Source organism: Ipomoea triloba, chromosome 7 (genome assembly GCF_003576645.1).
Source record: "Ipomoea triloba cultivar NCNSP0323 chromosome 7, ASM357664v1".
Taxonomy (NCBI): Eukaryota; Viridiplantae; Streptophyta; class Magnoliopsida; order Solanales; family Convolvulaceae; genus Ipomoea; species Ipomoea triloba.
The window spans coordinates 6630882-6651189 of record NC_044922.1 but is presented as its reverse complement, the minus strand read 5'-3'; the positions used below and the strand labels follow the sequence as shown (position 1 = coordinate 6651189).

Below are 20308 nucleotides of genomic sequence, written 5' to 3'. Positions count from 1 at the left end.
CTTATATATTCTAAATTGTGTTCCGATAATAAAATATGAAACAAAAATTCTTACAATCGGTAACAATCTTATCCCATTAGAAAAATGGGTGGGCAATTCTAGAATGTATAAGTGAGGGGGAGATTCTACCTTTTGTCACAACATAACACAATTTTACAATTGAGCTCGTATGGACAGTTCAACTGGGTTCGATAAAGTTCGGTTACTATGATTTACATTTTCCCAGATACTTTGTCGGGTCGGAGCCTTCGAAAAGTCCTAGGGGTTGAGGATTCAACATTTTGGGAGCAAAGATAACACAATTGATGATAACAAGCCATCTGATAATTAATGGTTTGTTAATGTTTACATCAATGCCAGCCTATACTAGTTACTAATCAATATAATAACCAACTTCGACATATTCCATGGATAGAGAATTCCTAGTATTCCAACCATTGGACGACGATAAAGATTATTTGTCTATTTTTTAAAAAATTTTGTTTTGTTTTGTTTTAGCTGGAGACGACAACCTAGTCAGAAGATTGGAGTGCTGAAATTTGTATTTAGAGAAATGATTTTTAAACACGTATTTTTTAGTTAAATAAATTTGGATGAAAAGAAAAAAACAAACAAACAAAACAAAAACAAGAACATTTGCAGAGAAACAAAACAAATTTATATATATAGTGTTTCAATCATATATGTAATATATAGTAATATTAATCCTTTAATCTTTAATTTTTTTTATCTCTGAGTTGACATTAAAATAGCTCTTTTACTTCCGTGAACTCAAGGAGACTCAAGCTATAGCAAGATTAAAATAAGGAGATGACATAAGTGATTATGTCCATAAACTCAAGGAGATTCCATATTATGTAAGGTTTTTTTTTTTTTTTTGGGTGGTGTTTTTAATATGAATTCACTAGATTTGAAAATTCTAAATCATGTTTTATACCAATTAAAAATGCAGTTAACTATTAAATCTTCTTTATTTAGTGGGCTAGCTCTTTAACTTATTAGTAACATCAAAGAAGATGGATGCTATGTAGTAATGCATATACTTTATTAGCCATTTGTTTAGTGCATATACAAGAGAACCACATTCACAGCCGCGGCGACTCCGAAGAGAAATTCCATTGTCTGGCCGCCGAATCTCCAATTATTATACCATACACCAAGGTTTATTATTGTGTATGTAACCTTTTATTCAAATTATGCAGTATCGTTAACATATTATGTACTTTTACTTAAAGAGTCATTTTCATTTTTGGTCCTAGTGTTATTGGAGCATTGTCAATTTTAGTCTACTTCATTAATTTTTATCACATTGCGGTCAGTCTTATTTAGTAATTGCCACTTTTAGTCCACCGTTAAAATTTTCGTCAAATAACCATCCAAAACAGGGGTATTTTGATCTTTTCAAGCTTTGACCATCTCTTTTACCCTTTGTAGTGGTTTTTCTTACAGATTTTCATCCAATAAAGAGGTCCGGCGCAAGCCATGGCTTTGTAATGTGGCTCACATGGCTTTTGTCGGACCTCTTCAATGGATGAAAATGTGTAAGGAAAACCACTGCAAAGAGTCAAGGAGATAGCCAAAGCATGAAAATACCAAAAATACCCCTATTTTGGATGGCAATTTGATGAAAATTTTAACGTGGACTAAAAGTGGTAAGGACTAAATAAGACTGGTCACAAATGACAAAAATTAATGAAGTGGACTAAAATTGGCAATGCTCCAATAACAGTAGGACCAAAAATGAAAATGACACTTTACTTAATAAATTATATACCTAAATTTTTACTTAATAAATTATATACCTAATACAATTAACATATTGATAGAGTAAAATTTAAGAGTCTCCATAGTATGTATCTACAATGATATTATATAATTGATTCTCAATATCATGACCTCCCATGTGAAAAAGTTATTACATGTCATTTGACCACAAAATCTGATAATAGTACTCAAAAAAATAGATAATAAGTTAAATGCAAATACATTATCTGAATGTGCTTTTGGATCAAGATCTACTATGTAGATGACCCTGGTCCATGCTATAATTTGCCCAGAATCTCTATATGACTAAATGCTACCGTATATTTAATAGGAAGGAAACACTGAGACAACAGCAGCAAAAACGAATAAAAATCGTAAAAGATGGAATTACAGCAACTGGTGATAGCCGCTGTCTTTATCATGATCTTCGCCGCGGTCGTCCGGAAACCCAAGAAATCCCCCAAACCCGCCGGCGTTCCTCCTCCACCACCAGGCCCGCCGGGGCTTCCGCTCATCGGAAACTTACACCAGTTCGACGCCAAGAACCCTCACCTCTACCTCACAAATCTCGCCAAGAAATACGGCCCCGTCATCTCCCTAAAGCTCGGTTCCATCCCAGTCGTCGTGATATCCTCCGCGAGCGCGGTAAAACAGGCCCTGAAAACCCACGACAAGACATTCTCCGGCCGGCCGGAAGTCACCAGCCAGCAAAAACTCTCCTACAAGGGCCTAGACATCGTGTTCTCCCAGTACAACGATCACTGGAAGGAGATGCGAAAGACGTGCAATATGCACCTCTTTAGCCCCAAGAACGTCCAATCTTTCCGCCCCATTCGCCAACAAGAAGTGTCGCTAATGCTCAAACAGATATCCAAGACCGCCGGCTCTCCCGAGCCCATTAATCTCAGCGACACGGCCATGTCCACGGCCGTGGATTTCATCTGCCGGAGCGCTTTCGGGCGGAAATACGAGGGCGAAGAGCGGATCAAGTTCGAGGAGGAGTTCCACGAAGCACAGGCGCTTTTGGTTCACTTTTTCGTGGCGGATCTCTTCCCGTCGCTGGGATGGATCGATAGGCTCTCAGGGATGACTGAGAAGCTGGAGAAGAGTTTCAGGGAGGCTGATGGTTTCGCCCAAAGGCTTGTGGATGAGCACTTGAGTGTTTCCAGGCCGGCGTCCATGGAAGGAGATATAATTGATGTTTTGCTTCGACTGAAAAAACAGCAGTCATCCACACAGCATCTTACGTTCGATCACATCAAAGCTGTTCTCCTGGTAAATATTCAAATCCGTATAAATTATGTTCTCAGAACGTTTCAACTATACCTGGTACGGTAAAAGATGCCAAATTTATGTTATAATAATTTGTTTTTTAAGAGAAAATTGTCAAATAAATCATTCAACTTTATACAAGAAAGTAATTAGGTGACTAAATTGTTAAAAAGTACAACTAAACACTCTAACTTATTAAAATAAGTTATATATATTTACCTTAAAATGTAAAATTACAATGATGTATGTGGCATGCAAGCCAACGTTCACCATAATTGTTGAAAATAAAATTTCCTCCATTTATCTAGCCGTCTTCTCCCACGAAGGCGACCACTGGTCATCTTCTTTAGTGGAGAAGGCAACCGGATTGGTCGTCTTCTCCCGCGGGGAAGACGACTGGCTGGTTACCTTCTTCTTCAGTGTCTATTGTGATGGGCAATCATACACGATCGCGGGAATCACCGTCAGAACCCTATTGACGATTTATTTCAGGCGAATAATAGGTTATTGGATCGGATGCACTAAAATAATAAGTTACCTTGTTTAATTGTAATTTTTTAAAGTTAGGATCAACACCTAAATTTATCCCTGAAATTGGACATTTGAAAGCTGACATGGAAAGCTTTTTTTTTTTTTTTATCCCTGAAATTGGACATTTGAAAGGTGACATGGAAATCTATTTTCTTTTTTAAATGTTGACATGGTTGCAAATTTGCAACTGCACCAAGTTTGAGACCTTGACAAAAGGCTGCTGTAACGCTGCGGCAATAGCCTTTTTTACTTTTTATTTATTTTTTATTTTCGTTTTTAATTTTTATTTATTTTATTTTGATGTGACGTGAAAGTGTGATCTTTTTTGAAAATGAGATAGTATTGTAAATATGTATAGAAATAGTCAAAGAATAATAAATTTGGTGAAGTGGGAGTAAGATTCACTTTTAGAAGTTTTAGAAGTGAGAGAGTTGTGAGGATAAATTCAGCCTACTTGCTTATCAAGGATGACCATATTTCCTAATTTTAATGTAATTTATGTGTGATTTTATAATAATATAACTTTGGTCTGATCCTCGTTTACAGGATATACTTGTTGCAGGCACGGAGACAATTGCGACGACAGTTGTATGGGCTATGACGAACCTAATGATGAAGCCTGCCGCCATGGAGAAGGTGCAAGCCGAGATCAAACAATTGGTTGGCAACAAACATTTTGTAGACGAAGACACCATCCAAAGGCTTCCTTATTTCCTGGCAGTGGTTAAGGAGACACTAAGGTTATATCCTCCAACGCCCCTTCTCCAACCGCGAGAAACCACCGACAAATGCACCATAGAAGGCTACGAAATCCAGGCAAAAAGCTTCGTCATTGTGAACGCGTGGGCGATTGGGCGGGACCCGGAGTACTGGGAGGATTCAGAAGAGTTTAGGCCCGAGAGGTTCTTGAATAGCGGGATAGACTATAAAGGACAGGATTTTGAGTTGATTCCGTTTGGAGCGGGGAGGAGAATCTGCCCGGGGCTTAATATGGGCATTGCGTCAGTTGAGGTTATACTTGCCAATCTTCTTTACTCCTTTGAATGGGAAATGCCTCCTGGGTTGAAGAGGGAAGAGATTGACACACAAGTCTTGCCTGGGATTACCATGCAGAAGAAAATCCCTCTTTGCTTGTTAGCCAAGAACTCGAGTTGAATTACGAGGAACATTGCATTCCAAACGTAAATAACAGTTGGAATCACCAGTTTGAAAGATATATGTGAATCCAAGAATAATCCACATTTGTTCTAAAAACTAAATAGTACATGAGAATAAAAACACACATTCTGCTCCTAATTCGTTACACTTGACTGTCTTTTAGCAAGTAAAATTAGGGATTCAGGGCAACCTAGCCAGCAAGTAAATCAAACTATTGACTTGATAACTATAAACTTATAAGTTCGACACTCAACGGGAACAGTCTATTTGCCTTATTGATTTGAACCCACCAGGTGAGAAGTGTGGACAAATTTGATCTGCCCATATATTCGTTGGTAGACCCAAGGCCTGTCGTGTTAAGCTGCGGTCTGCTGGTACGCAGTAGTGGCGGTCTAGCAGTCCAGCTTCAACAGTTATGAAGCCACACGAGCGGTCAATCTTTGAACGACATTATCGCAGGTGCACACAAGTTATGCCTTTCAAAGTCATTTTGAGATTTGATTTGCACCTTCCCACGAGAAAAAGTCTTTATGCTATACAATTGAAACTCATTTTAAAAAGGAATTGTATACATACAACAGTTCAAACTCACATCATTTTTATAATGTAGGACAAAGACATCTTATAAGCATTCCCAAACTCTATTTTCCCAACTCAAATAGTGCATCTCATCATGCTACATCCAATCTTAACCCTCATCAAACGTTCACTGAATACGATATGATGGTGCAGATGAAATTCACTTGGGTGACGGTAAATCCTTAAGAATATTTCATATTGGCCATACTATCCTTCCTATGTTCTTTTCTGCTCTAATAACGTATAGAAAACAATTAAAACTCAAATTAACCACATTAGGATATTCGACTTCCGTAGATGACTTGGAAATTGATTTAGGCTACCCATACTCCTAGCTTCTATTAATCCGATCCCTAGTGGTAAACACTATGGATGCGCCATCTCAACCATAGATATTTTATAGTCGCGCATCTCATCATGCTTCATCCAATCTTTATCCTCTACAAACGTTCACGGAATACGATGGTCCAGATGAAATTCACTTAAATAACGGCAAATCTTTAAGAATATATAATTCATATCGGCCATACTATCCTTTTTTGTCCTCTTCTACTCTAATACCATATAGAAAATTATTAAAACTCAATCTTACGTTTAAAGGCTCAACTATAACATGCATAAATACATACAAAAGAGATGAAATAGTTAACAATTACAACAATATGACAACTTATTTCAAAGGAATACAAGTAGAAAAACAAACTGAAAACTAAGAAAACAGACTAAGCTACAAAAGTCAAAACTTCTTTTAATTTATTTTTCCTTTTATAGATAGAGATTATTAAATCTAAAGTCAAATTTATATATTATAGTATCAAATTAAAGCTACTTCATGATATACTAATTAATTGCAAATCTTTTAAGTGTTCTTTATTTGAATTCAAAGATATGCATTAGACATGTAACTTTGAAAATAATAAACGAAGTAACATTATTTAATCAATCTAAATACAAAAGACATTATTAGAAACACATGCAATCATTACAAGCATGAAATCTGATCATATTAGTCAACTCCAACTAAGTTATAATCATAAGAAACATAAGATCATAAGACATATATAATCTAGTTGGAGTACAGTTTTGGTGTTATACCATGCACTAGGATTTATATTGCATTGTAAACCGTGATAAAAATTATGTACCTTCCGTTAACACATTATATACTTACAGTCGACCGTTTATGTACATGTAAACAAATAACTTGATAATTGCTGGCACATAATATGATAGGTTCAAGTACAGAAACTTTCAACTGCATGTACAGAATATGTCAAATACATGTACATAATCGAAAGGTTATTTTTAGACCAAGGTAGACCTAGTCCATGCATAATTTTGCCATATATATACAAAGACTTAATTTTTACAACATGACAACGAAAATTGATAGAATATGCAAAATAGAAATTGCGAAAATCAACGAAACACACACTTCTCCATGCTCATCCAACGTTCGATTAGGAGGAATTATTGTTACATTTGCAGGCGAGAAATTAGATCGAATAATTCACGGGTTTGAGATCGGCACTGGGGAAGCGAATCTGAGAAGCTCTTCGTCCCGCTCAAACACCGACATCTCCGTCTTCTTCAACATCACCAGCGCTTCAAACCCGCCGCCACTCAGGTTGTCGATCAAGAAAAACATCTTCTTCATCGGCCCTTTCGGCATGCTCACTTTACACGGCCACCCCCACCCGAAATCCGCCGTGTAGGCCGGATATTTGCCCAAACTGCTGCAGAAATAGATGTCCAAATTTGGATTCTCGTACGGCTTTATTCCTGTCCGTAACGAGGTAACAATTTCCTCAACAATTTCGTTGTCTTTGCTTTGGAGCCGCTCTTTCCCGTCTCTTAGCTCTGCCACTAATCTCGCTAAATCCATCTCGTCTCCGGCGGCCGGGGAGGTCGAAAACGTGGAGAGGATATTTCCGGCGGAGTTGCACGGTAGTCCGAGGGGTTGGCGCATGTTAGCGTAGTGTACGAGGATGGAGGGCCGCGGGGACGCGGCGGCCTTGACGCAGCATTTGTAGAGAAGGGCGCTTACAATCTCGGCTCTGGTCGGGTTTTTCACCCCGGATTGGGATACGACGTCGTTTAGGAGGTCTAGTTTTTCCCCGGAAAAAACAAACCGTTTTTGCACACAATCCTCCTCGATCTTCGACGGCATCATGGGTTTATCCAACGGCCCGGAAGGCAGCGTGGGGAACACCGAATCGCTGACGAAACTGGGCGTTAGTTTGAGCTTAGGATGGCGCGTGGCGGCCACCCAGTGCCCCATAAAGTTCCTAACCGTCCCCCCATCCCCCACCTTGTGACACATGGCGGCGCTAACGGCAATCCCGCCGCAATCAAACTGACTCAACTGAAAAACCGCCAACCCACCATCATAAATATTCGCCCACGGCAGCCCTGTCGGGAACGCGACATTCTGCGCGTCGGCGTCGGGGCAGTTAATAATATCCAACATCGTGCAGTTAACCCGAACTCTGAAAAACTCCGCTCCCGCGTCGTTACACTCGACAGTGGCGTTGTCGAGTAGCCGCCCGGCGTACGGATAGTACGAGGTTAAGGTTCTTGACAACGAGGTTTGGAGGATGTCGGAAACGCGAGTGGGATCGGTGTGGCTGTTGTTTGGGTAGAAGAAGACGAGAGGGATGTACATGCTGGTGAGGGCTTGATCGATGAGAGAGAGCTTGTGGAGGCGGAGAGAAGATGGGGTTGGAGATGTGGGCCTGATGATCAGCCTTTCGGATATTGATAAGGGGGGAGATGCAATAATGGCCATTTTTTTAGTTTCTTGTAGTTTTCTTGATGATCAGATTAATGACAACGATGAAATCAAATCAGTTCTTGATTTATGTGAGTCTTTGAGTTCTCAAGCTAGCTTCAATTTATAGACAGGCGAAAGTTATATTATGTGCCTAGGTGCACCCAAAATATGTACATCTCAATATAACTATATGTATTTTGGGAAATAGATCCCCGAAACTTTATACGAGAAATTAATTAGCCTCCCAAACTGTTAAAAGTTGCAATTAAGCACATCAACATATCATTTTAGCACACCGAAACATAAAAATCGATTAGTGACCAGTGATAACATGTCATTAGAGTTCCAGTGATGCTCCAACTACCTCCGGGAAAAAAAATCGGTGAATGGTTGCCGGTTGCCGGTTGCCTTCTTCATAGGCGACTAACAATCGTTCATTGGTGGTCGATTTTCGTTGCCGGAGTATTGCCAAAAAATCTCTGAAACCCTAGTGACATGCTATAACAGGTCAATAATATGTTTTTTTGACTTTGTTGAAAGAAAATAATATGTTAATGAGTTTAGATGCAAAAGTTCATGATTCTAATTGATTTCTCGTATAAAGTTTAGGAGCTTTAGAGCTATTACTTTCTTGTATAATCGTCTATAAATCGCATTAGCAACCACAAAGGACTAAACCACATTACACTAGGAAGGCCAAGTTCAACTAAGAGGGTGTGGGTTCATACAAGTCAAATACAAGAATCATATTTCACTCATTCAGCCACGTTATCACTTTTGGGGCCATCTCATCAATATTTTTTTTGAGATTATTATTGACTAGATATTAATAATTTTATGATATATCAGTAACAATGCTGTTACATTATACTTAGTACGATTGCACTTTGTACTTTAATGTTTGCTAGGAAGAGGGGGATATGATGCAATTCAGCTAAAGACTCGTTATGATATCACATGAAATTGTAATATTTTGTACTACTATTATGATTGGCATGATACTAATAATACAACAACTATGTATGAGATACCTAATTATACCATATGTTATTGATACCAATATTATAGCATTCGGTATAACAAAAAAAATAGTATACATGATTATATTTGATACTGACAGTACCATGATAAATTTCTTAAATATCATTGTTATGCTTTATATATAGGGTTGCATTCTCGTGCGAACTCTCGCCCAGGTAGGAAATGAGAACGCTCCACAGTCGTCCACGTGTCCAGATCAACGAATCAGATGCAATTTTTAAAAAATGACGCGGTGGCATTTTCGTAAATAACTGGAACTTTGGTGCACCTAGTTTCACTTACAAGTGCACCTAGTTTCACTTAAAAGTACACCTAGTTTCACTTAAAAGTGCACCTAGTTTCACTTACAAGTGCACCTATTTTCGCACATATTTTCACTTACAAGTGCGAGTAATTTACCTTGTTAATATTCATACACCTATTTGCGCAAATATTTTCACTTACAAATGCAAGTAATTTACCTTGTTAATATTCATGCACCTGGGTGCAACCTAGGTGCACCTAGTTTTAACATAGGTTGCACCTAGTTATAACATTAGGTGCACCTAGTTATAACATTAGGTGCACCTAGTATTGATGCTCACTGTACAATTCACTTACACCTGTAATACATTTTACTTGCATCTGCAATACATTTTACTTGCACTTGTGCAAGTAATTTACTTTGCTAACATTTATGCACCTGGTTGCAACCTATGTGCACCTAGTTATAACATTAAGTGCACCTAGTTATAACATTAGGTGCACTTAGTATTGATGCTCATTGTACAATTTACTTGCACTTGTAATACATTTTACTTGCACGTGTGCACCTATTTTCACTTGCAGGTGCAAGTAATTTACCTTGTTAACATTTATGCACATACGTGCACCTATGTGCACCTAGTTATAACATTACATGCACCTAATTATAACGTTATGTGCAACTAAATTCCAGACACGTGGCGCGTTGTGATTCGTCTGCAGTTCTCTCCTGGGCGGCCAGTACGCACCTGAACGCGATCCTATATATATATATATATATATATATATATATATATATATATATATATATATATATATATATATATATATATATATAATTGTTATTTCTTAAATGAGAATTGATAAAAAAAAACAATTGAAAAACAAATATATTTTAGATGTTTGCCATTTCTCTAGTCACTCCAAGTGACTAATTAAGAGTGCTAGTTCTTGTCTTCGTTAGTTATTATGTCAATCATTAATTAATCTTTTAATAACATGTTGGTTTATGTTGGGATTTGAAGTTAATAAACAGCAACGGTGTATATGTAGCATAAGCATATTACTAATTAATTTATTTAATATGTAATTACAGTACCGTAATATAAAGATGGTTTATAATGATAAGTTGAGGTACTTTTGTTAAAAATATAGTGTGAGTTACAAGAAGGTTAAAATTCGATTTTTGTTAATAACCACTTGGCTAGGTCCATTGCACATGATCTTCTATCTGCAGTTTACTTCTCCTGTATTGTTCAGTTTACTTCTCCTGTATTGTTTTTGGGGCAATCCCAACCAAGCTAATCTGACTATTGACTTTGTAAGCATATGGTTACAAGTTCGAATCCTGGCATGAGTGACCTATTGGTTTTTTTGATTTAAGCCGGTGGTCAGCTATATGCAATCTCGGCTATTTTACTTCTTTGTGGTCCTTTACTAGTTAAGGTCACAAGACTGGGTTTATGCACATTCTCAAATAGTGACTGCGAATTCTCCTGGTCACTCAAAAATATAGTAAATCTCAACGGAAATAAATATTACGAAATTAATTCCACTTTTGTCCCTTGATTATTGCATCATTTTACACTTTTGGACTTACACTATTAAGTTGACCATTTTGATCTATTGAGCTTTCCAAATTAATAACCAAATTTAGTGTAAGGTTTCATAAATGTCCTCATATAAAAACAGTGAAGTTTGATGAGAATGAGAAAATTTTAAAATTGCATTCGCTCAATTTTAAAAAGTTAAGTAGTCAAGTATTTAGATAATCAATATAAAAATAATGGAATTACTATTATGGTGGATGGATTAAAAATGACATTATTTTCTAAATTAATTATCCACTCTACAAAGAAATATTCCACAATGTTCTATTCGAATCCCGACCAAACTCAGGAATCAAACGTTGCCTTTGGACTAAATGATGAGGACATAAGGTTCTTAATTAGTAAAATAGGGAATCGAGTGGATAAAGTTAGTCGCCAGAATCCTAAGACTCATGCAGCAGGCCGTAATACGCTTTGCGATACTTTTATAGTAATTTGAACATCTTTGTTAACGGAAGAAATTGAAATTTGATCACCTTTGATACGAAGTCTTAATCTTAATTGATTCTTCAATGTTGTGAACTCCGGTGAGATGATAGGTTGGATGACTTGTTTTTTTTTTTTGGATGACTTGTGTTGTATCATTTTTGTCATAATCTGCTTATCGTTACGGAAAAGTTCAGGTTTTCTGTACAGTAACTAATTTCTGTTCGGCTGTTTCCAGTCCCAAGCGTTGAAAGTTGATGAAGATACGTAGACAACTAGGAAACAAATAAAGGTGGGAACAGGGCAGGGCCGGTATTTTTATTTGCGTGGTCCTGTGCTGGTAAATAAGCGAGTCCCTATCAAAGTATAAATAAATTGTGAATTGAAGAAAAGTGATTCGCGTGAAATTATAGAATAGAATTTTTATTTTGAATAATACGTACTAAAATTTAGATCAGTCATGAAAACATAATTTTGAGCTAATATAATCACAAATACATATACTAACTATTAAGTCAGGGTTGGACCAGGGGCCCCCAAAATTTTGGGGCCCTATGCTGTTACACATCTTGCATGTCCTAAAATTCGGTCCTGGAACAAGATAATCCCGACTAAAATGACTAAGGATATAAATTCGTAATCACGAAATCGTAAGTTTAAATTTCAATCTTTTATTTGAGCTAGTCAGTTATGGGTAACCTAGCTTAGTTTACCTCCTTGTCATCATATGTTGTTTAGGGTCACAAGGGTAGATTTACCTAACAAATTATGCTATGGACCCAGTCCACCTTGCAATGTGGACTCAGATCAATGTTTACAATTTTAGAACTCTATGTTCACAATTTTAAATCTCAATATACAAAATTACATTACTCAATATTCACAATTTTTGAACTTTATATTTACAATTTTTTAATATAAATTAAACAATTGTGTTATACTATTGAATATAGAGTTCTGAAATTGTGAACGTATAGTTCTGTAATTGTGAATATATATAGAGTTTAAAAATTGTGAACATAGAGTTCAAAAATTGTGAACATAAAGTCCGAAAATTGTGAACATAGCGTACTAAATTTGTGAACATAGACCAAGGTCCACCTTCCACCTTGCAAGGTGGACTCGGATCCATGGCATAACAACCAGATTTACCTAATGCAGACCCTCGGGCAACTTAGTGGTCTGACTGTGGGTTCCCCTCATTGGCAAAAAAAATGTGGGAATATTATTGAATTAAACATTAGAATTTATGTTTTCTTGTTCATAAAAGGTTAAATTCTCTCACTACAGAGCTCCACACCTTGGGCAAATTATATCATGGACCAAGTCTACCTTGCATTGTAGATCCTCATCCAAAAATAACCTTCATATTATGTACCTGTAACTATTATATTATATGTCAACAATTATTAAATTATTTGTTTGTATGTACCGAAATTGCTAACTGTATGTATAAAATGTTATCTGAAATTACAAAATTTTTATATCAAGATTCACAATGCAATATGAACCATGATTTATGGTATAACAATTGACACCTTGGAGGGAGAAGGGTAAATCATGGTAACTACTTAACGGCCCATTAGGTGGGAGAGAACAGTGTCTGGTACCCACAAAGAGCCTGTCACATTGAATATAACTCCCCTACTACGAATGTCAAAGCTCAATCATATGTTCTTACTCACAATTTACCATAATTTATTATCGAAGAATCAATCGAGTTGTTTTTGTAAATAGAATTGTTGTTTTCTTACTGGAGCAATTGTAGATAAGTTATATTTAATATATAAACCAAAACATCATTGGGATTTAGTGCGAAAGCATACAGAGCCGAGCTAAGTATTCTCCGCTTGATGGTGTTAAAAAATGGTATGATTGGTCATAATAATTATTAATTAAGGATAAGGAAAATGATGACAAATTATAAGCAGAAAGAGTCACAAAGCATTGGAACAAGATAGCAATAAATTATAATAATATATAAGTATGTGAGTGATGAGTTAAAATGACTTAGCTTTGTTGTAGTAGGTAAGATTTTGGGTCTAATAATCTAATGATTAATTATTATTATTATAACTCCAGCAAACAAGCTCCACCAACTTCATTCTAGCTATCGTACAATCCAAGAAGAGGTGATAGGTGGTTTCATAATCTTAGAAGTTAGAACTCAATGGACAATAGGTGCTAATTTGCTACAGAAAATTGTTGGTCAACCGTAGGGGGATATTAACATTCCCGATTGGACGAAGCCTGGTGAAAGTTCAAGTCCAGTATCAGATGGCTATGACAATTGTTAGGCAGAGACCCTGAAGAGTTAAAGTCCAGCACTCTGTTTCTTGAAATTATGGCGGTATATAAAGAAATAAAATTATGTCTTCACTGCAAGGTATAATTTTGGCGCAGTAATAAGCGATTGATCCTAACAGGTCCACTTTATTTGGTGACTTAGTTGAATAATGAATTTATAGCAGCTATTCACCGTAAACTAACATATATTTTTCTTCCTGCAGCTGAATACAGCTTGCCAAAAGTGTTAGTACTGAGAGATATTCTGAATAAGATGCTTACTCTGTCAATGAAAATGTGTGCTAGAATGCTCTCATTCATCATTTAAAAGGGATGGGGCAGTGGCCTCTGATCTCTTAAATTGATATGCATGGCTGTTTGCACGTAAGGTTCAGTTGTTATGCCATGGACCCGGTCTACCTTGCAAGGTGGATTCAGGTCTAGGTTCACAATTTCATAACTGTTTACAATTTCATAACTCCATGTTCACAGTTTTATAACTCCATGTTCACAAATTCATAGCTTTACGTTCACAATTTAATAACACTATGTTCACAATTTTATAACTCTATGTTCGCAATTTTATATAACAAAATTGTGAATATAGAGTTCAAAAGTTGTGAATATTGAGTAATGTAATTTTGTATATTGAGATCTAAAATTGTGAATATAGACAGGCGTCCACCTTGCAAGGTAGACCCAGGTTCATAGCATAATTTGCCTGTAAGGTTCCTCTGCATTAGCAATTATTATTGCATGGACTGTGATCCTCACAGATGTATGGATCACGCCACCACGATTCAAAAACACATAAAGTATATTATTCTTTTTTTTTTAATACAACTAACTCTATTAGGTTGTAGTATCTGTTCAAACATACTTTCTCAACCTATTGAAGCACAAAGCGTCCATATCAAAAAAAAATATTATTTTAAATTGTAATTAACACAGCTCTGTAAACCACACAATAATTTGCCCAGAGAGCCATGGATCAGCCCAGCTAAATGAAGGATCGCTGCCCAATATTCTGGCCTCAACATACGTGGATTTGGGACAATATTTAGCCTTGCGGACCCTTGAGACCAAAGAGTGAGGATGTTGAATAAACCTCTAACCTTGTTCCCTAAGATAGCCATATTAAACTCCTAAATCCTTCAAAATCCCAAGCCCCAAACTTTTTTTTTTAAAAGTATTATTGACTCTGTTACAATGTAGTATCTGTTTATAACTACTTTCTCAATTAAATAAAACACTGTTTATAACTACTTTCTCAACCAAATAAAACACAAAGGGTCAATATTATCTCCACTGAGACTCGAACACACCCCCTCTCATGTGGAGAGTGTAATCGAGTGCCACTACAACAAACTTTCTAAATCTTAAACAAGTGGTGTCTTGCCTTCCATCTAACCCTTCTCCCACCAATTCTTATATCGTGGACCGTGGTCCCAAAACGACGTCGTTTCAGTAAGTAGGAGACGGAGCCCGTAATTGATACTACAGTTCATCTCAAAAGATACTGCCTTACATTTGTTTTGATATTATCGAATGAAACTGTAGTTATATTGAAATGTAACTGTAGTTGTGTTGAAATGTAACTGCAGTGTATATGAACTGATACTGAATAACAGTTTCACATTTGTGTTTTATATTATCGAATGAAACTGTAGTTATATCGACATGTAACTGTAGTTGTGTTGAAATGTAACTGCAGTGTATATGAACTGATATTGAATAACAGTTTCACATTTGTGTTTTTATATTATCGAATGAAACTGTAGTTATATCAAAATGTAATTGTAGTTGTGTTGAAATGTAACTACAGTTGTGTTGAAATGTAACTGCAGTGTATATTAACTGAAAGTGAGTGGCGCGAATTCATCCGTCTGTTTTCATTAATCAAAACGACGTTATTTTGATGCGCGGTCCACGATATAATTTGCGTTCTCCCACTCCTACCCTCATGCCCCCACCAATTGAGAGGACCGGCGATTTCCAAACATCAAAGAAAATTATTTTAAGAGGTTGACGAGATAGAAATAGGAAATTTATGACTTTTAATTATTACAAAAACAAGCATTCAAATGAAAGGGTGACCAAGCCTTGAATGTCTTTTTGTGTTCTTGCATTGATAATTTTGGCTGGCTTGAATTACCACGAGAGTGGAGTCCTAGGTGAAATTACAAGTCCAAATAACATGATACTAGTGTTTGGACATTTTTGTTCATATCACTTATCTCATGCCTTGGTTTAATTCCTCAATTTTTAGACCCTTATTTACCATCTTAATTACCTTGAATCAATCAACTCTGGATCATTCGTTTCATGTCTGGTTTAGTTGTGTTACTAGCTTGTGTTATTTGCTATTCGTTTAATTGTATCAACCCGATCAATAATCTAGCTTCTATGTGAGTAGTTATAGTTTGTGCTTAATTCCATTTTCCAACTTGATAGATGTAAAAATCTTATCCTATCAAGTGTTTTCCACGTGGATAGCATCGTGGTGTTACGAGCAACAAGGGGTTGCAGACTAGCAGTAAGTGTTCCAACAAGAGCAACTAGAAAGAAGAGTTAATATGATGACAATTAATTAATAATGTTTATTCATTCCAAAGCAGGTTTATATATTGTAGATGTTTACAACAACAAGATAGAGAAATATGAGAAACCACACATTCAAAAGAGATTGAATGGGATACATATATAGATGATAGATAGATTACAAACAACTCAACAAAGTAGATAATACAAACCCAAAATCAACTTAAAGTTTAGTTTGAAATTGAAATGTTTAGAGCCTTGATGCTTGGTCACCAGCAATGTCAAGAACAAATCTAAACTTAACATCATTCTTTAAGAGCCTATCAAAGGCTTCATTGATCCGCTTCGGTGACACAAGCTCTATATCCGGCAAGATCTCATACTTCCCACACAAATCCATCATCTCTTCAATTTCTCCCACACTTCCAATGATGCTACCCTTTATTGTTCTCTTTCCTGTAAAAATAAAATTTTTTAAAAAAATCAAAGATTTAACTCTTAAGGTGTCTTATATTATATAGTGTTGTACTTTTCTTTCTTTTTTTTTTTTTATTCTGCATGTGTCTAATATTATTATATACTAAAAATAGTAGACACCTGTCAACTGTACTATAAAATAATCGTAAAATAAATTAAATATTGTATACATGTCTGCCTCGTTTTTCTTGATGCTGCAAAATTTCATCAACCTAAAATGAGAGTAATTGGAAAAAGAAAATTATTTACCATATATCAAAGGTGTAGAAGGAAAATCAATTGGATTAGGTGGTTCTCCCACAATTGCCAAAGTTCCATCCACTTTCAATAGCTCAATGTATGGTCCAAGAGAGTGGTTTGCAGATACTGTGTCCAAAATAAAGTCTAGACTTCTTCTACTCCACTGAGAACTCATAATTATATTCAAACAAATCACATGTCATTAGAGTGAAAAATGAGTTTTTAAGTAGATGAGATGAATGAAATTAAAGTAGGTAGGGATATTGGGGAAATTAATTAACCTGCATTTGTGTAGGGTTGGTGCTCAAAATGAAATCATCAGAACCCAATTTGTCTTTAGCCAGTTTTTCCTTGGAAGGAGAGGTACTAATGACAGTGACATGGTGCCCAAATGCCTTGGCAAATTTGATAGCCATATGTCCAAGCCCTCCAAGACCAATCACTCCAATTTGCTTCCCTGGGCTCTCAAATATGTTGCTGTTTTTCATGGCACAATACACTGTGATCCCAGCTCCTAACAGGGGTGCTGCTCTGTCCATGGGGAGGTTGTTTGGAATGTGCACACAGTACCTTCATAAATCACAATTATTCATTGTTACAACACTAAGAGATCACAATAGTTTGTGGTCAGGTGGCACAATATACCAGCTGATCTAGTATTAGAGCTGGCAATACGGGCTGGCAGGCCGGGACGGGCCAAAACCCGACTGGCCTAGGGCCTAGGCAGGGCGGGTCGAAAAAGCCTGCTCCTTGGCGGACTGCTATTTTCGAAACTCACCTCCTACCAAAGTTGGGACGGGACGGACCAAAACCCAACTAGCCTAGGGCCTGGACAGGGCGGGCCAAAAAAGCCTGCTCTTTGACGAACTACTAATCAAATAGGGGCGGGGCGGGTCAGCCCAACGGGCAAAGTCCGTTTTGACAGCTCTACATGGTATTGTCTTCACATGTCTTCACAATACCCGATGTAATCAAACATACCATGTGTGGTCACATTATATCCAGTACAAAAGACACCAGTGTTTATTGACACCTTAAAAATTATAATAATTATAACAAATTATGATTGTTTTATCTAATTATGCATAGAGTATGGTAGTGTAAAATATTTTGAGTATGTTATATGTTGTGAAAGTAAATATATATAATTGATGATGATATTTGTCTTGCCTGTGATGTGCTACAATCATTTTGGAAAAACCTCCATAGGTGACAGAACCATCAGAAGCAATGGCATTATAAACAGGCCGCATTTGGTCGCAGTAATTCTCCTTTGAGTTGTTGCATAGCTCACACTTCAAGCATGTATGTGACACATAGCCTACCCCAACCCTATCCCCAATCTTAAAATCACCCACATTGCTCCCTACCTTTGTTATAATTCCCACTATTTCATACCTGAAATTAATCAAAACTCAATAATTAAATTTGATAAGAAAATTACAAGTTAAAGTAAAATCACCATAACTAGCAAGTTGTCAATAGTCGATGGCTCAAATCAAGAAATTAAAGTTAGTATTTTTTTTTTGAAGTATTATTAACTCTATTAGAGAGTAGTATTTGTTTTGTACTTTCTCTATCTATGGCAGGTCAAATAGTCAATACCCCACCACCGAAATTCGATCCTATGACTTTCCTTCAAGAAGAGTCATAAAGGTGTTATCTGAACACAAGGTGATTGACAATTATTATTTGTTAAAACTTTAAAATATTTCTTGCCAAACGTCAATACTTATTTTAGGTATATTTAAGTAGGTTCTTATAATATTAGTTTTTGACGTAGTGGCATGATTTTATATAATTATATATATATATATATATATATATATATATATATATATATATATATATATATATGTATGTATGTATGTATGTATGTATGTATGTATGTATGTATGTATGTATATATATTCTTAAAATCTAATATTTATTTTCAAATATTATTTATCATTACAGAAAGTTAAATAGTGAATTTTTTGAAGAGGTCAAAGAGGTAAAAGTGTCTAAAACAATACTTTGAGCAAAGATGAAAATGTTATTATATTTGAGAAAATAAAATGATACGGAGTATTATCTTTTTTCATAGACGATATCACTAATACAATCGTATATGTTATTTTCAGTTGTATCAGCAAGCACTATCAACACCGATGTCAATAATACTAAACAAAACTAGACTAACATACATACATGATTATATTGGCCTAGTACTATCAACATCTATCAATGGACACCACCAAAAAATATAATTCATTACTTATAATAATAATAATAATAATAATAATAATAATAATAATAATAATAATTACCCGGGCACAATAGGGTAGGTGGTATTTCCCCATTCATTTCTAGCAAAATCAACATCAGTCCGGCATATCCCACAGTACATGATCTTGATGGTTACATCATTGATGCCATTTTCTCTAAATTCATTCACCATATGATCATATTTACATGAAGAAATAACATTTCATAGTAATAATCTCGAAAAAAAAAAAAAAAAAAAAAGATTTTCACTAGTATATAGTGTAATACCTTCGAGTGAATATGAAGGGTCTAAGCTTCCCAGAATCATCATGAGCAGCCCAACCAAGCACTTTCTGTGCCATTCAGCTGATGATATGTATAGTAAGATAGAGCTGAGTGTTGTGAAATGAATTTCTTAATTAAGGTTTTTGTTTGGTGGTCTTACAAGGCAAGGGTGGACTGCTTTTATAGAGACTGATGAGTTGTAAAGCTGTGGTAGCCCATTGGTTAAAAATTGATTCCCTTTTGTCTTCAAGCTACTAAATGGTAACCTCCTACTCTATTAAAATACTTGCGGTGATGTTATTGTTTTTCTTTTTTAATCCTCAACTGATCCCAGTGTCACCGGACTAATTCTAAGCTCAGGACCCCACCCCTAGAGTTACTTATTCCAGAGGTATATGACGAAGCCCACCAGAATCCAATTCACACCTTCCATTATCCTGGGTCCTTTGTCTATTCATATTTTTAGTGGTACTCGACTCCAACACTGCCGCCTTCAGTCGTGACTTCAAGTCACGCAATGAATCAATACACTAAGCCTGGGGCATGTAGTCTATGGTTCAATTTATTTATCTTGTATGCAAAATAAATAAATAAATAAATAAATAAAAGGAAAATGACAACTTTTACCTTCATTTGTTACACATGCGTTAACGGAAACACTGTTGAGCATATATAATATATAACTATATATGTGCAATCCGGCTTTTAGTTGAGATGAAGCGCATGCTTCAATTAACATAGTTCATCAAATTAAAAGATGTATTTAAAAAAAAAATAGAGTTATAAAAATACTAGGTAGAGCTGTCACAAGTGTGTATTATAGCGGGTCACAAGA

The 20308-nt window shown here is 36.0% G+C and overlaps 3 protein-coding genes across 3 annotated transcripts; 1 reads left to right on the top strand and 2 right to left on the bottom strand.

The window, feature by feature from the left end:
* Positions 1 to 2145: 2145 nt before the first annotated feature.
* Positions 2146 to 4860, top strand: LOC116024039 (cytochrome P450 71A1-like). The gene is made up of 2 exons (XM_031264943.1): positions 2146 to 3039; positions 4114 to 4860. The coding sequence occupies exons 1-2, from the start codon at positions 2146 to 2148 to the stop codon at positions 4720 to 4722; spliced, it is 1503 nt and encodes a 500-aa protein (XP_031120803.1). The 3' UTR covers positions 4723 to 4860.
* A 1655-nt stretch (positions 4861 to 6515) lies between these two features.
* Positions 6516 to 8150, bottom strand: LOC116026080 (acylsugar acyltransferase 3-like). The gene has a single exon (XM_031267526.1). It carries the CDS (start codon positions 8090 to 8092, stop codon positions 6815 to 6817), a length of 1278 nt encoding a protein of 425 aa, XP_031123386.1. The 5' UTR covers positions 8093 to 8150; the 3' UTR covers positions 6516 to 6814.
* Positions 8151 to 16474: 8324 nt separating this feature from the next.
* On the bottom strand, positions 16475 to 19601 carry LOC116026248 (probable cinnamyl alcohol dehydrogenase 6). The gene is made up of 6 exons (XM_031267730.1): positions 19477 to 19601; positions 19251 to 19364; positions 18112 to 18339; positions 17223 to 17511; positions 16951 to 17104; positions 16475 to 16680 (listed from the first exon to the last, which is right to left on the bottom strand). The coding sequence occupies exons 1-6, from the start codon at positions 19548 to 19550 to the stop codon at positions 16475 to 16477; spliced, it is 1065 nt and encodes a 354-aa protein (XP_031123590.1). The 5' UTR covers positions 19551 to 19601.
* Between the last annotated feature and the right edge of the window lie 707 nt (positions 19602 to 20308).

Excerpts from the sequence above, each read along its gene's own strand:
- LOC116024039 (XM_031264943.1), top strand. The coding sequence starts at position 2,146 with ATGGAATTACAGCAACTGGTGATAGCCGCTGTCTTTATCATGATCTTC. Across the intron at positions 3,040-4,113 it reads ACATCAAAGCTGTTCTCCTG|GATATACTTGTTGCAGGCAC; the intron begins GTAAATATTCAA and ends CCTCGTTTACAG.
- LOC116026080 (XM_031267526.1), bottom strand. The coding sequence starts at position 8,092 with ATGGCCATTATTGCATCTCCCCCCTTATCAATATCCGAAAGGCTGATC.
- LOC116026248 (XM_031267730.1), bottom strand. The coding sequence starts at position 19,550 with ATGGCACAGAAAGTGCTTGGTTGGGCTGCTCATGATGATTCTGGGAAG. Across the intron at positions 19,365-19,476 it reads CCCTTCATATTCACTCGAAG|AGAAAATGGCATCAATGATG; the intron begins GTATTACACTAT and ends GAATGAATTTAG. Across the intron at positions 18,340-19,250 it reads ACCTACCCTATTGTGCCCGG|GTATGAAATAGTGGGAATTA; the intron begins GTAATTATTATT and ends GATTAATTTCAG.